The sequence below is a fragment of the Mytilus edulis genome, chromosome 8, assembly GCF_963676685.1.
Source record: "Mytilus edulis chromosome 8, xbMytEdul2.2, whole genome shotgun sequence".
NCBI lineage: Eukaryota > Metazoa > Mollusca > Bivalvia > Mytilida > Mytilidae > Mytilus > Mytilus edulis.
In genome coordinates this window covers 80,619,575-80,636,872 of record NC_092351.1, presented here as the reverse complement: position 1 = coordinate 80,636,872, position 17,298 = coordinate 80,619,575, and the positions used below count along the sequence as shown (strand labels likewise).

Sequence of the window (17,298 nt, the reverse complement as noted above, 5' to 3'; positions counted from 1 at the left end):
GTATGAAAAATTATAGAAACTAAAGGCTGACGTGCTTGTTGTTTTCATTAACAACATCTTCATAGGTAAAATAGCTGTACCCGCTCAAGTGTGAATATCAATCTTGTCGAGATAACCAAAGATAATCTATAATTACTCTATATACTATGTCTGACTATTTAACATGATTAATGTGTTAATTTTGGTTTGAATAGCTTTTAGTTTTTCTAAATAGATAATACAATCTATCAGTATAGCTTTCATTTGGGAAAAAATCTTCTAGTCCATAGGGTATTTTTGTTGATACAATAGAGTAATTGTAGAACTTTTAATTCATTCCAGTTTGTAAACATACAAATTCTTTGTTTTATATGCAGAATACATATAAAGAATATGTCATAACCATGAATCAAAGTGTCCACAAAAATATTTTTTTCCTCCATTCACGAAAATTAGTACGCACAAAATAGATTCACAGTAAGCACAAAGATTCTTTTCAAGAATTAATTTGTTTTGTCTGAACCATATTCATCTCATATTCCTTCTTCAAGAGAGATGAGAATATTTGTTCCTATTCAGGATTACTGAAAACCAGACTCTGATTGAATACTGTAAATTCAGAAATTATTGCATTTATTATTGCAATTTTGTCCATTTAGACAAAATATGATTTAAAATTTTGTGATATTGAGAAAAATCTTTTTTAATTCATATAAAAAAATTCAAAATGTGAGTTAAAATTATTTCCATTATAAAATTTTTTGCAATAATTAAAACATCACAATAATTTCTGAATTTACAATCAAACACATCTCATAGCCAATCATTTACTCACATGATTAAAGCACTTCATCATAACTTGATAAACTTTTTCTGGACAACTTTGAGGCTGTTCTAATCGTCTACGTGACTGACAAACGTAATCAACAACATCAACATTCTTCATTTTGTCATATGGCATTTGACCTCCTGTGAAAGTTTCCCACATAAGCACTCCTGCAATATAAAAATAAAATTTAATCCACCTCACTTTTGCACCTGTCCCAAGTCAGGAGCCTCTGGCCTTTGTTAAGTCTTATATGATTTAAAATTTTACTTCATTTATACATTTCAGAGTAAAATATTATGATGTCCATTATCACTGAACTAGTACGCATCTTTATTAAGAGGCCAGCTGAAGCACGCCTCCAGGTGTGGGATTTTCTCGCTGTGTTAAAGACATATTGGTGGCTTTTTGCTGTTTTCTGCTTTTTGGTCTGGTTGTTGTCCCTTTGATACATTCCCCATTTCCATTCTCACTTTTATTTGTCACCAAGAGCAAAAACTTGAGTGAAATAACCAATTTGTGACAGTAAAATCAAAGAAAAATAACATCTTTCAAATTGCCAAGTGATGAGAAAAGTCACAAGCCACCAAAGTAATGATTGTGTTATTGTGCTTTCGTAAATTTTTGTATTCTTGTCTTTCATTTTTCTAATGCGCTTTGTCTGCATTCCTTTTTTGTATTCTTGTCTTTCATTTTTGCTAATGTGCTTTGTCTGCATTCCTTTTTTGTGTTTCTTTGTTCACATACTTGTTAGTGTTATAGTGATTGTGTTTATATAACACAATGCTGTACTCATATTTTCACATTTATACCTATTATGTCTGTATATATACATCATTGTAAATATAATATAATTTTGTGCAACTGTCATACAAGTGAAAGGTTTAATTAGCTTGATATGAAACCAGTTTCTGCACAAGAAAATACTAAGTCAGGAATATGACAGTTGTTGTCAATTAGTTTGATGTGTTAGAGCTTTTGAATTTGCCATTTGATTATAGACTTTCCTTGGAGTTTTGTGTTTTTGTAATTTTACTTTTTTAACATTGGTATATATATATACATACCAAATGCCCATACATCAGATTTACTGCTAAAACGAGTAAAATTTAATACTTCAGGTGGTGCCCATTTTACTGGGAATTTTGTTCCTTGAGAGCTTGTGTATTCATCATCCAAAACATATCTGGAAATATAAACAAAACAATTTAAAACTAGAGGCTCAAAAGAGCCTGTGTCGCTCACCTTGGTCTATGTGCATATTAAACAAAGGACACAAATGGATTCATGACAAAATTGTATTTTGGTGATGGTGATGTGTTTGAAGTTCTTACTTTACTGAACGATTTTGCTTCTTACAATTATATCTATAATGAACTTTGCCCATTAGTAACAGAGAACTATATTTGGTAAAAATTTACATAAATTTACCAAATTAATGAAAATTGTTAAAAATTGACTATAAAGGGCAATAACTCCTTAAGGGGTCAATTGACCATTTAGGTCATGTTGACTTATTTGTAGATCTTACTTTGCTGAACATTATTGCTGTTTACAGTTTATCGCTATCTATAATAGTATTCAAGATAACCAAAAACGGCAAAATTTCTTAAAAATTACCAATTGGAGGGCAGCAACCCAACAACCAGTTGTCCAATTCATCTGAAAAATTCAGGGCAGATAGATATTGACTTGATTAACAATTTAACTTCTTGTCAGATTTGCTCTAGATGCTTTGGTTTCATAGTTATAAGCCAAAAACTGCATTTTACCCCTATGTTCTATTTTTAGCCGTGGCGGCCATCTTGGTTGAATGGCCAGGTCATCGGACACATTTTTCAAACTAGATACCCCAAAGATGATTGTGGCCTAGTAGTTTCAGTGGAGATTTTGTAAAAGATTACTTAGATTTATGAAAAATGGTTAAAGATTGACTATAAAGGGCAATAACTCCTAAAGGGGTCAACTGACCATTTTGGTCATGTTGACTTATTTGTAGATCTTACTTTGCTGAACATTATTGCTGTTTACAGTTTATCTCTATCTATAATAATATTCAAGATAATAACCAAAAACAGCAAAATTTCCTCAAAATTACCAATTCAGGGGCAGCAACCCAACAACCGATTGACCGATTCATCTGAAAATTTCAGGGCAGATAGATCTTGACCTGATAAACATTTTTATCCCATGTCAGATTTCCTCAAAATGCTTTGGTTTTTGAGTTATAAGCCAAAAACTGCATTTTACCCCTATGTTCTATTTTTAGCGGTGGCGGCCATCTCGGTTGGTTGACCAGGTCACGCCACACATTTTTTAAACTAGATACCCCAAAGATGATTGTGGCCAAGTTTGGATTTATTTGGCCCAGTAGTTTCAGAGGAGAAGATTTTTGTAAAAGATTACTTTAATTTACGAAAAATGGTTAAAAATTGACTATAAAGGGCAATAACTCCTAAACGGGTCAACTGACCATTTTGGTCATGTTGACTTATTTGTAGATCTTACTTTGTTGAACATTATTGCTGTTTACAGTTTATCTCTATCTATAATAATATTCAAGATAATAACCAAAAACAGCAAAATTTCCTCAAAATTACCAATTCAGGGGCAGCAACCCAACAACCGATTGACCGATTCATCTGAAAATTTCAGGGCAGATAGATCTTGACCTGATAAACATTTTTATCCCATGTCAGATTTCCTCAAAATGCTTTGGTTTTTGAGTTATAAGCCAAAAACTGCATTTTACCCCTTTGTTCTATTTTTAGCCGTGGCGGCCATCTTGGTTGGTTGACCAGGTCACGCCACACATTTTTTAAACTAGATACCCCAAAGATGATTGTGGCCAAGTTTGGATTAATTTGGCCCAGTAGTTTCAGAGGAGAAGATTTTTGTAAAAGATTACTTTAATTAACGAAAAATGGTTAAAAATTGACTATAAAGGGCAATAACTCCTAAACGGGTCAACTGACCATTTTGGTCATGTTGACTTATTTGTAGATCTTACTTTGCTGAACATTATTGCTGTTTACAATTTATCTCTATCTATAATAATATTCAAGATAATAACCAAAAACAGCAAAATTTCCTCAAAATTACCAATTCAGGGGCAGCAACCCAACAACCGATTGACCGATTCATCTGAAAATTTCAGGGCAGATAGATCTTGACCTGATAAACATTTTTACCCCATGTCAGATTTGCTCTAAATGCTTTGGTTTTTGAGTTATAAGCCAAAAACTGCATTTTACCCCTATGTTCTATTTTTAGCCGTGGCGGCCATCTTGGTTGGTTGACCGGGTCACGCCACACATTTTTTAAACTAGATACCCCAATGATGATTGTGGCCAAGTTTGGTTTGATTTGGCCCAGTAGTTTCAGAGGAGAAGATTTTTGTAAAAGTTAACGACGACGGACGACGACGGACGACGACGACGACGGACGCCAAGTGATAAAAAATATATTATCTATACTACAAAATATGTGGCGTTCTTGTCATACATATATCTAAAGATAAATCATAAGTCTTATAGCATTTTATAGATATATATATATATATATCAATATACAAATAAGATATGATAGATTGCCAATGAGACAACTCTCCACCAGAATGACCATGTCAATTTTGTTTTGAGAAAAAAAATCAGCATTTTAATTATGAGAAAGATCACTTTCAGTATGATTGATAAAATATATATACATGGTATATATGTCAATGAGGTAGCAACCAAACAACAAACAAAAGCCCATAATTTTCACCCTTCATATCAACATTAGTTATAACTGAGTAATAGTAAAACAATGATTTTATTTTACATTTATAAACACAATATAACAAGAATACATATATAGGTCAGCAATTCCTTTGAATATTTTGTGTAATGCACAGAAACAAATCATAAATATAAACAAAGTAAAATTGTTCATTCAGTAACAATTTTCATAAAATTTAACACCAGAAATTTGATATGCAGGATAGTTCTATACATACAGTATTTGTTATATATTAGACCGTTGGTTTTTCCCATTTGAATGGTTTTACACTAGCAATTTTTGGGTCCTTTTATAGCTTAACGTTTGGTGTGAGCCAAGGCTCCGTGTTGAGGCTGTACCGTGACCTATAATGGTTTACTTATATAAATTGTTACTTGGATGGAGAGTTGTCTCATTGGCACTCATACCACATCTTCCTATATCTATGATCATGATGATATAGCTACATAGTATAGTCAATTCAGAAATTACTGCAAGGGCTTTATTAATGTGAATAATGCAATTGGGTGAGTATCACAATAATAAGAACTTAAAAATTGAGAAAGGAAATGGTGAATATGTCAAAGCGACAACCACCCGACCATAGAGCAAACAACAGCCGAAGGCAACCAATGGGTCTTCAATGTAGCGAGAATTCCCGCACCCGTAGGTGTCCTTCAGCTGGCCCCTAAAATATGCATAATAGTACAGTGATAATGGACGTCATACTAAACTCCGAATTATACACAAGAAACTAAAATTTAAAATAATACAAGACTAACAAAGGCCAGAGGCTCCTGACTTGGGACAGGCGCAAAATTGCGGCGGGGTTAAACATGTTTATGAGATCTCAACCCTCCCCCTATACCTGTAGCCAATGTAGAAAAGTAAAAGAATAACAATACGCACATTAAAATTCAGTTCAAGAGAAGTCCGAGTCTGATGTCAAAAGATGTAACAAAAGAAAATAAATAAAATGACAATAATACATAAATAACAACAGACTACTAGCAGTTAACTGACATGCCAGCTCCAGACCTCAATTAAACTGATTGAAAGATTATGTCTTCATCATATGAATATCAGGTACAATCCCTCCCGTTAGGGGTTTAGTATCATACTATCATAAAATATATGAGAAGAACATAACCCGTGTCATGCCAACAACTGTTTTTTTAGAAATAAATGTGTTTAGTTCCGATGCAAAGACCCTATCAGTGAATCAATGTTAAAGCCAAAATATGCAATCTTTAATGACCTGACAACAGTATCGTAACTATATCCCCTTTTAATAAGTCTATTTAAAGGTTTTGTTAGTTTCTGAGGAGAATACTGACATTTTTGTGCTTTATAAAGAATATTTCCATAAAATTTTGGATGTGAAATACCTGAACGTATAAGATGTCTGCATGTTGAGTTATATTTACGAATTATTTCCTTATACCGGTGATAAAATTTAGTAAATGTTTTGACCAGTTTGTGATATCGAAAACCCTGGTGTAATAATTTTTCAGTAATACATAAATTTCTCTCGCTAAAATCTAATACATTGTTACATACACGAGCAAATCGTACAAGTTGAGATATATAAACACCATAAGATGGTGACAAGGGAACGTCACCATCTAAAAATGGATAATTAACAATAGGAAATGAAAAATCATCTCTTTTATCATAAATTTTTGTATTAAGCTTCCCGTTTATGATATAGATATCAAGATCGAGGAAAGGGCAGTGGTCATTGTTATCATTAGCTTTATTTAAAGTAAGTTCTACAGGATAAATTTCTTTAGTATACATACTGAAGTCGTCATTATTTAGAGCCAATATATCATCCAAATATCTAAAAGTATTGTTAAATTTATGTATCAAATGTTGTTTTGATGGGTCTTTGCTAATTTTAGTCATAAATTGTAACTCATAACAATACAAAAACAGGTCCGCAATAAGTGGTGCACAGTTAGTCCCCATTGGAATTCCAATAACTTGACGATATACGGAATCTCCAAAGCGAACAAAAATGTTATCAAGTAAAAATTCAAGTGCATAAATAGTATCAAAGCATGTCCAATTGACATAGTTCTTTTGTTTATTGCTACTAAAAAATGATCTAAAAGAGTTTGAACATATGTACTCGCATTCCGACTTTTTAAATGCCCAGTTAATTAGGGATGTGATTTTTTTCTTAATAAGAATATGAGGCAAAGTGGTATATAGGGTAGAAAAATCAAAACTTTGAACAGATTCAAAATCACCAATATATGCATGCAATTTATCAAGAACTTCCAACGAGTTTTTGACACTCCAAAAGTAATTAATTCCACTATTTTCAAAGGCCTTATTTGAACAATTTATTATCAGGTTTTTAATTGTACCAAGTGTACTAGTAAGTAAAACAGACAATTTAGTAGTTGAACAATGGCTGGAAGATGAAATAAATCTATATTTGTAAGGTTTTTTGTGCAGCTTCGGAAGCCAGTACATAGTTGGGACTTTCATTGTGTTTGGTTCTGCTTGTAAAGAAGTAGCTAAAAGTTTATGTTTGTTACAGATGTCGTTTTCTGAAAATGAAGTCAGTTGGAATGTTGGTGAATTCGTGATTTCCTTTTGCAGAACCTCTATATAAAATTTACGTCAAACAATAATGATATTATTAGCAGCTTTATCAGCCGGGACAAAAACAAATTCCTTGGCTAGTTCTGTTAGTTTATTTTTGATACGCGAAATAGGGTTTTTATAGTTTTTGTTGAGGGTAAAATGTTCTTTAAAATGTTGTATTCGAATATCAACTATCTTCATTACTGAATTAAAAAAAGAGTCCAAAGATTTTTTGTCAGCTTTTTCCCGTTTTACCCATTTCAAACAGTAGGCGCGGAGTGAGTCGTTGATGATATTACGACACTCATTCCAGTTAATAGTTGACGGGGGACGATATTTAGGTCCTTTACTGAGGAATGATTTTAACTCTCGGTCGCAAACGATGTTAAGGTCTCCTGTTATAACATGGGAAATTGGTCCATAGGTGTATTCTGAATTACTGCAATTACACGACATAGGTGTATTTTCAGTGATATTTACATCTTTACACAATTGGCTATAATTAAACACATATTTTCGGGTAGATTTCTTGTAAATATAACAAATGAGAGGGAGTTCAGTATTATCAAAATATCCAGGAATTTGGTCTTTAACAGAATGGTCGTTAAAAATACCGGCAATATTTACAAAATCAAAACCTTTATTGACATACTTTATTTTAATAAAATGTTTTTTATGATCTTCAGGGCGATCAATTTTTGGAAACAGTTTAGAATAACAATATGCCATTATAATTTGGACAATTTCATACTTAGGACTGTAATATGAAATTGTGTTGCAATCCTCTAAAATTTTATTTAATTTATTTATAGGTAAAGAACAAAGCTTGGTTAACAGATAATGTCTGCCGTTGTTTTTTGAAATGGAAATTAGGTCCGAAATATTTGTATGGTTGGTCCGAAATTTTCTTTGATTGCGATTTTTTCTGCGTCCATGAGAACGATTTTTACGAACAGTTTTAGAAACTATATCCAAAATGTTAACAGAATCGGTTCTTGATATATTGCCAATTCCCATGATATTATCATTAAGACCGAGAGGGTAGACTGTCTGTAATTTTTTAATCCAATTTAATTCATTTATTTTTCGTGATCGTACAAACTTGGAATGAGATTCACCAGGCTGCTTATTTACTACTTCTAAAGGTTGAACTGTTAAATATTTAATAGGATGACTGTGCTTCTTAAGATGTTGATAAATGATACTTTTGAATTTATTGGGTCTTTTAAAACGATACAGGTGTTCTTGCGTGCGTTTAGATAAATATCGCCCAGTTTCACCTACGTACTGAATACCGCATCCCGGTTTGTTTCATGTGAGTAAATAAATAATACTGTTTGTTTTTCAAGTAATATCAGTTTCAAAATTTAGAGAAAATGTGCGACCGTTAAATGTGGACCTTACTGTATTGTTGGTGGAAAGACGGGGACACGTAAGTCATTTTTTGGCATGACACTTATCGATAGAAGGGTAACCACGATTTTTATTGTTAAAAACGTTAGCTATGGTAGTATTTTTAGATAAGCGATTCTGAAGATTGAGACGTGTAGATACCCTTTGAACGAGTTTAGTATTTAATATTTTTCCATTTCTAAGCTTCATATTTGCATTCTGATAACCGAAATATAGACCTGTGTGCACTTTTTTGGAAATTGCAATAATTAAACTCGCATTTTTGTCAATTCTTTAAAAATCACCCAATAATTTCTGAATTTTCAGTACATATCAAATCCTGTTAAAATCAAAGCACATTGAATTGATTCATGTATTCCAAAAATGACTGTAAACTGATGCTTTTGAAACCAGGAATCAATATGGACTGACAAATTGTACCAGTATTTCAATTCTCATTGAAATCCTAGCACGTAAAGTTTCTTACCTAGCTAAACCAAAATCAGCAACCTTTACAACCATGCTTTCTCCCACCAAACAATTTCTTGCTGCAAGATCTCGATGAATGAATTTCCGTTTTTCTAAATAAGCCATTCCATTACACACTTGAGAACATATGTCTAATAATGTTGCAGTTTTAGGCATTAATCTTGCCTTATGTCTTCTCAAATAAGTTAAAAGTGAACCTGTAAAATTCAAAAGGAGATGAATATCGACATTATTTTGTTTTCAGAAAATTCTAAATGGTGTATTTTTTTTATTAAACATGACAGATTTTTAATAAAAAAAATAAAGAATTGACACAGAGATATGTCTTGCCTGTCGGCATAAAATGCTGTACAAGACATTCAGATGAACAGCAACATTGCTGAGACTATGATCTAGTTGGCCAACGTTGGCAGGGCTTCAAAATGGTTGACAAACTGATCATAAGATGCACAACATAATGTAACTTTATAGAAAATACTGTTGTCTGTTGTAAGTAGTTCCTATCAAATATCTGTCTATAATTTCCTGTTTACAAAATTCTGACTTGCAGCAACATCAAATAGGAAAAAGGCAAAGTCAGGTCTGTGTTGAATAAAGTAGAAAAAAATAAAAGAATGTGTTCCATGGGCACAGATGCCCTTGCTTGTAAATATGCAATGTAGTAAAGTTAGAGTGTATTCAGCAATTATTCATTTATAAAGGGACATAATTCAAGAACCCTTCACCTAATCACTGGGGCATAAAAAATGCAAAAGCTAAAAAGGTGACATATTTTTCTTCATTACTTACCATATGGCATTAATTCTGTTACAATAATAAGTGGCCGTCTTTTAGTTACAATACCATACAACTGTACTAAATTTGGATGATTTAATTGTCTGAAAATTAAATGAGATATTTTCAAATAAAACAAGCCTTTACAAGACATTTACTACCACTTGAATAATTACTTAGGTATAAGTTTGAGACTTACAAGAGAGATTGTCCTTGGTGCTGTGACGTTTTATTGAGATATCAGTGTTGATGTCATTTCTTATGTTGCTCTGCTGAATTGAATTCTGTGTCTATTAAGAATTCCTTTTTTAGTTGTTGTCAAATAAATCTGTTATTTAGTCTATTGTTTGTTCATAAATCAGGTTGTTAATTTTCTAAACTGAATCAATTTACAATTTGTTATGTTGCACCCTTTTGTGGCCTACTATATATGGTTTAGGTTTTGCTCATTGTTGAAGACCATAAATATGGTGACCTATAATTGCATACATCTTAGTCATTTGGTCTCAAGTGGATATTTGTCTCATTGGCAATCATACCAAAACTTCTTATTCTTATATCATTTAGTTTGGAAGATATAGACCATACAAAGTGGCTATTAGTCCATTGTTGAATAAACTCTGCACATTAAGATTTGTAAATCTGTATTTTTAGGTTACTTTCTTTTTGACATTAACTAAACATTTGATCATTATTCTTCTTGATTGTTCTTATTCAATTCTATCATTTTTGCAACTTTAAGTCTCTTTAATACAAAGCTATTTTTGACACTGTATTTTTTTCTCTTTTTTTTGTATGTCAAGGCTTTTATTAAAGTTCTAACATAAGGATGAATGAAAGCTAATTTCAGTGTGTTTATATGGGTGTTTTGTTTTTTGTTTTTTAGTACTTTGTAAAATAGTGTCTTCTTTTAATTTATATTTCAGACTATTGTGAGCACGGCTCAACATTAACGCTTGTCAGATTGTCCGGGACAAGTGGACACAGGTGTTGGGCAAGTAGATTCACCATACTACTTGTCCGATGGGACGCTTTCGGGTCGATCCGGCCCCACGTCGATCCGGCCCAAGTCGATCCGTCCCACGTCGATCCGGCCCCACGTCGATCCGGCCCCACGTCGATCCGGCCCATATGTAAAGTCGATCCGGCCCCAATAAAAAATATATTTATAAGGAAGAAAAATAAAGATATATATTAATTGTAATTCATAAATGTTTATGATTTTTATTATAATGTAAAAGGTGTACGGTAAATAAAAAAAAAAGGCCTTTGAAAAATATTTTCTTTAGTGAGTATAAAACAACTAGGTTGATTATGTTTTTAGTACAAGTTTTCAAGATTATTGGGTATAATTATATTAAAACGTATATAAAGAATTCAAACATCAACATTAATCAGCAGTATTTAGCATTTTCTTTCAATTGACTGTGATCCTAACAAGTCTTTCATCTTGTGTAATAACAAATAGTTACATACACAACGATACAAGCCAATTCCCAAGCTGATACATAACCACAAATATTGTTTTACTTTAAAGTTCTTAAAATTTCTCAAATTGAGAAATGTTGTTTGATTTGCCGATTTTATAAATACAATTAATTATTATTATATACACCAAACAAAAGATCAAACTATAAAGAACTTGTTGATTACGTAACTTTAATTAATCAGGATTTAATTGAATTAAGTGATTACGAGTGGCATTACCTTAGTTCACAATCATCAGACAATTGTTGAATAAACAAACCAATTCTAGACTAATGATTTGGTTACACAAGACATTATGATGAGTAAAACATGGAAAATATCTTCACTTTTTAAAATATGTTAGAGCTGAGGGGGGAGGGGGTGTAGGAGGGGTCCTGATCCCGAAATCACGGGCTTAAAACATGAAATCCCGAGGTCCCGAAATTCGAAAAAAAGAATTCCCGGATCCCGAAAGGGTCAATCCCGAAATCCCGAGCTTAAAAACACCCGATCCCGGAGTCCAGATAAAGGTCCTATCCCCCCTCAGAGCTGCTATACAAAGAGACACAATAACACTCAGTGTCGTATCGATTAAAAATAGTTCTTTAACTAGTATACTCCAATACTTCACTTACCTGTTGTCATCCATCATCGACACTTTTCGCAAATTCCGTTTATACTGTTCAAATTTGTCACAAATTCCTCCATACAGTGAATATAGTTTATTCATATTTTATTATGGGGCCGGATCGACTTGGGGACGGATCGACGTGGGCCGGATCGACTTGGGCCGGATCGACTTTGGGCCGGATTGACTTGGGGCCGGATCGGTTTGTGGCTGGAACGACCGGATACCGATGGGACAAGTGAAAAATCAAGGTCAGATAAAAATAGATCAAATTCAAGACTTATACATTCCCAAAAATATGAATGATTGTTTTATTGATCATACTTAATGAAATAATTATTCATTGATTGAACCAGAGACATATAAAACTTGTATAATATGTCTCTGATTTGGAGTTTTGAACATGCTGGCAGCCATTGACCATGGGGGATATAAGTAAGGGGAAAGAAACCAATGTTAATGTATCTTCTTAGTATAAGCTTCCTTGAATTAGGAGCACCTCCATATGGAGTTTTACCTAAACTTTAAGATATCAAATTAAAGTATGCTTCATTTGATTTTGCTTTTATGCATAACAATACATTAAAAAAGTTTTTATTTGATAAGATCTATGATATAAAAATTTAAGATGAAAAAAAAAAAAAAAATCTAAAAAGGCAGATTTTTTTGTAAAATGTGTTTGTACTTCATGATCATATATATCAATGTATATACAAATCAAAATAAATTGTAAAAGCTTGTTTTGACATCATCAATAAATTAAAAAGGTTTACTCATATACATGTTCAAGGTGGCCAGGTGTATTTACGTCCTTGGTTTAACCCATACCACTACTAAAGAATGAATAGGTCCATAGGGGAACGTAGTGGTTTGGGAAGAAATGATGATTTAATGATTGACAAATGATAGTGACATTGAGTCAGAGAACACAGTCTTGCAAAAAAACTTTCATTCTGAAATAATGAAATGTACTTTGATGCGGTATTCATATAACATTACAAAATGCTCCTTTTACTAGGTACAATCAAAGCCCAAGTGTTATTATTGCATAAATCATCAATATGTTAGATTTTCAATTATGAATTCGGACAAGTGAGTTAAGAGTTCGGACAAGCTGATTTTCTTGCCACTTGTCCGAAGGGACAAGTTAGAAAAAATGTTAATGTAGAGGCCTGGTGAGTTCTTGCTTCCTAATTAAAGGAGTTTTCTTTTTGCTTGTTTTGCTTTTTTTTCAACAGAGTTTTCATATTAAATTTGTCATACTTATGCAATTATCCAAGCCTCATTATGAATCTTATTTTTTAGCCTCCTTATGAATCTATTTAACCCCTTTTGTATTTCAGCCAATGCCTTGTCAGTTTATTTTCGATTTATGAGTTTGACTGTTCCTCTGGTATCTTTCGACCCTCTTGTTATGAATAGTATTTTTTTAGCCTCCTTTTGAATCTATTTTGGCCCCTTTTGTATTTCAGACTTACGTCATAGTTCTTGCTTCCTCTATAAAACTATCTTCAGACATTGTGCCTTCCTTCATCATTTTAACTGCTACAACCTTTCCTTTCCATTTACCCTGGTTAACAGTCTAAAATGAAACAACAATTTTTTTCTTCAAATTACAATTAAAACTTATTTCATAAATTTCGAACAATGATAAAATTAAACAATGCCACACGACAATCTAGTTTTCCTATATTTTTTATCTAAATAAGCAATTTTTTCAAAGATCACAAGATTTCCACTAAAACCAGTATTATAACAAAGAACAATTACTCTGACACATATATATGGGAAACAACTTTTATTAAGAAAAAGAGGTCCTGCAAAGTTATTTTAATCTTATCATGCTTATTACTTTACAAAATTCATGTTTTAGATATTACTCGATTTATTTCACTTGACTGGGCGGAGTTTAACAGGTTCGCTCATAATAAACCAGTCCATCTATAGATAAGTGTTATAGGATAAACTCATTAATGAAGTGTCCAGTCATTATTTATTAAATTCCTTTGATGACACTGATAGGTGATTAGAAATCAGTAATAATTATAACGGCAATCGTCCTTATCACACACATCTTCGAATAGACTATCCTTATGCAAATTAAAATGTAAGCTCTGCCCGATCAGTTGAAATAACATTGGTAATACTTTCATATTTTATAACTAAAACTTCTGTTTTTATTATTGTCAAGTAGAGCTACTTTTGTTGAATAAAAACTCAATAAACTCTGTCACATATTTTTCTAGAATAATATTTCTTTAAGCCGATACTTACACCAAAACATCCAGCCCCTAATTGTTGTTCTATTACTATTTCTGTGGGATCTATTTCATATTTACCTAAAATAAAAATGCATATATCATATAATTTCATCAATAACAAGTAAACAGCTGACTATGCAGTATGGGCTTTGCTCATTGTTGAAGGCTGTACAGTGACCTATAATTGTAAATTTCTGTGTCATTTTGGTCTCTTGTGGACAGTTGTCTCATTGGCAATCATACCACATCTTCTTTTTTATATAGCTAGTGCATGATGCTAGAAAAAATAAGATTTGAATGCATCTTCTAAATTCTACTCAACTGGATTTTGTAACTAGTCTAGTTATGTTGTGCCAACACATTAATATCCAAGCACCTCATGATTCAATCAATTTGATATTTGTTGACCATCATATATAATAATATAAAAACATGGCTTTTGGTAGCTACATTTTATTAATCATGTTCAATTGCAAAAATTTCACGAATTAATAAAATCTTCCAGACAAATTTGGGATGCACACAAAATATGGAAACAATTTTCATTATTATAAAAAAAAACAGGGAATATTGTCCAGTGTTCTCCCCAGGATTTTTGGATAGCGCTGTGGTAAGCGCGTAATTTTCGACAATTCTCAGTAACTTTGTCACGGCGCGATGATTTCAATGATGTCCTCATCATGCTCATGGAAGTTACCTCTTTGTTTGTTAATGTTATTGTCTGGATATAGAAGAAGAGTCCTTTTTTCTCCATTGTAAATTCATATAATATTATATTATCTGTGTATAAAACCCAAGGAGAAGTCTTTTTCCATGATGGGTCTATACCAGACTGCCTCTGTGAAGATTTCTTAGCACTAACAGGTGATGTTGCAGAACATGTAGGATCAACAATAAAGTCATTGTCAGTTTCTGTGTTTGGTTTCATAACCCACTGTAGCAGTGTACTGTTAACCTTACGACGTTTGACAGGACATTTTTTAGCATAATGATTTCTCATTTTTTTTAACGTTTTATAATATTCAAATGGCTTCATCCAAGCTGGACATCGAGAAAGTGAAATTCTCAAGTCGTATCAGCTTGGGGTTTGTTTTTCTAATCATATCCTCTCAAATTGTTTTCAAATGGTAAAATTCATTACTGTAGAATTGCTGATTAAACAATTATTAGTTCGGTAAGTTGATAATAAATACTTCAAAGACTTGCTCATTTTCGGGGTTCGTATGGATAGTAAACCTGGCAAATTGTAAAAAAAAAATCTGTGTATGATCGTTTTTAGAATCATCGTTTGTTCAAAGTTCGTAAAACAAGTTTGTGAGTGTCGTCGGGGAAATGAAGTCAATTTATTTTATCTCATTTCATTCATACATGCCTCTATATATTCTTTAAAAAATAGATGTCAATGTTGAAATCTTTGTTTATTTTGATCTTTCAAAGTTGCCATTTTGTAAAATTTATTAGACTGGTCCCGCGGAGTTACTTAATACAACGGAAATAATTTATTCAAAAATAGTAAACCAGTCGATCACGTGATCCTAAGTGAAAAATAAGCCAGAAATTTGAAAAAATTACAAAAAAATATAGTAACATGCTTGCGTTGGATAGCGCTGCATTCAGTGCAATAGAACAGCAAGAAATTGTGATAGCGCTGAAAAGCGCAGCTCTAAAACGGCCTGGGGAGAACACTGTTGTCATACAAGAAAATTGCCACAAAAAAATATTTGTAAGTGAGGCCGAGAAAAAAAAGATCGATGTTTCCGGTAACCCGACCGACCCTGTTTTTTAGCCCCAACCCTAACTTTTTAATTGGATCTTCAAAAAAAATTTTAAAAAATTGTATCAACCGACCCCGTTTTTGACACAGGCTTCTGATAGATGACATAATATTTTTTCTCTCTTGCTTCTACTTGCATAGAAAGCCAGTAAAACATTTTATTAATGTCAAAAGGTATTCCAAATAGGTTAAAATCAAAGAAATTTGCACAGCAGGTGCTTCAAAAACATTGCAAATGGCACACTTCCGGTTTTTGAAACTAATTACGGATCTGGACTTGGAAAAACCATGATAATTTTCCGGATTTCATTTACGATGTCAAAAAAAAAAAAAAAAAAAAAAAAAAAAAAAGAATTCCGACCTACCGACCCTATTTTTCAAAATGATGTTACCGGAAACACATATCTTTTTTTTTTTAGGCCTGATGAACATTTCAGTTTAGCTTACGATCAATGTAAGTCATAAGATTTTTTGGTAAAAAGATTTGTAGCCTATAACAGAATTGCAACCAAAGTTTTTCATAGGCCAAAATTAAACTTACTATGACCAAATCCTGCAGTAGCTGGTGCTGTTTTACCTCCCTCTGGTGCTGGGGGACTTCTTAATCGTGTTGATAGTCCTGAAAGATAAGAATACATGTATCACTATTAATAGATATATGCAGGTACAAAATAGTGAATTAGACAAAGGATTAGCAAACTAGTTAGGAAATCATTACTTGATTTAAACACCTGTTATATTTTTTTATTCGCTGCTAATTCTCTGCATTTAGGAGAACAATAAGTGCAGACTACATAGCTCAGAGTCAAAATAATGCTTCTGGTCAGCTGGTAGGCTGACAAATCATCTTACAAACTAGCTCTTTAAGGTAGTACCCAACACTTTAACTAAAATTAATTTGGCTCGTTTAATTTTCATAAAATTTTGACAAAGTATTTACTTTGACACTTTGACAAAAATATAAAAATTTCAAGAAATTTTAACCAACCCTTTTATCAGAAAAATTACACTGGTTATATAGCAGTTTGACAAACACTTATTTTGATCATTGAACAGCTTAATATTCCCTTAACAACACAATGTAATTAAAACGTTTAGATGATTTTACAGAGTTATCTCCCTGTAGTGTTAGGTATCACCTTAAAAATCTATCTCACATTGTCATTCTACCAGAAAGCAGGGTATGTATTCACATCATATTATCTCTGCCTGAATATGTGTATATTATTTGCTTTCAAACATTAAGGTGTCACATAGCACTACAGGGAGATGATGCTGTAAAATTCAGCTGAACATTTTAATCACATTCTATTGTTAAGGAAATATTAAGCGATAAAAATAATGATATATC

At 32.4% G+C, this 17,298-nt stretch overlaps 1 protein-coding gene across 6 annotated transcripts in view; it reads right to left on the bottom strand.

Moving 5' to 3' along the window:
* Positions 1-17,298, bottom strand: part of LOC139486375 (tyrosine-protein kinase Tec-like) — a 42,833-nt gene that overhangs the window by 5,631 nt on the left and 19,904 nt on the right. For all 6 annotated transcript variants that reach the window (XM_071271254.1, XM_071271251.1, XM_071271255.1 and 3 more), the window contains 7 exons: positions 16,489-16,566; positions 14,187-14,251; positions 13,391-13,494; positions 9,833-9,921; positions 9,042-9,240; positions 1,873-1,991; positions 815-975 (listed from right to left, as the gene is read on the bottom strand). In XM_071271254.1, the coding sequence (XP_071127355.1) occupies positions 815-975; positions 1,873-1,991; positions 9,042-9,240; positions 9,833-9,921; positions 13,391-13,494; positions 14,187-14,251; positions 16,489-16,566 (815 nt within the window). The remainder of the gene's footprint in view (positions 1-814; positions 976-1,872; positions 1,992-9,041; positions 9,241-9,832; positions 9,922-13,390; positions 13,495-14,186; positions 14,252-16,488; positions 16,567-17,298) is intronic.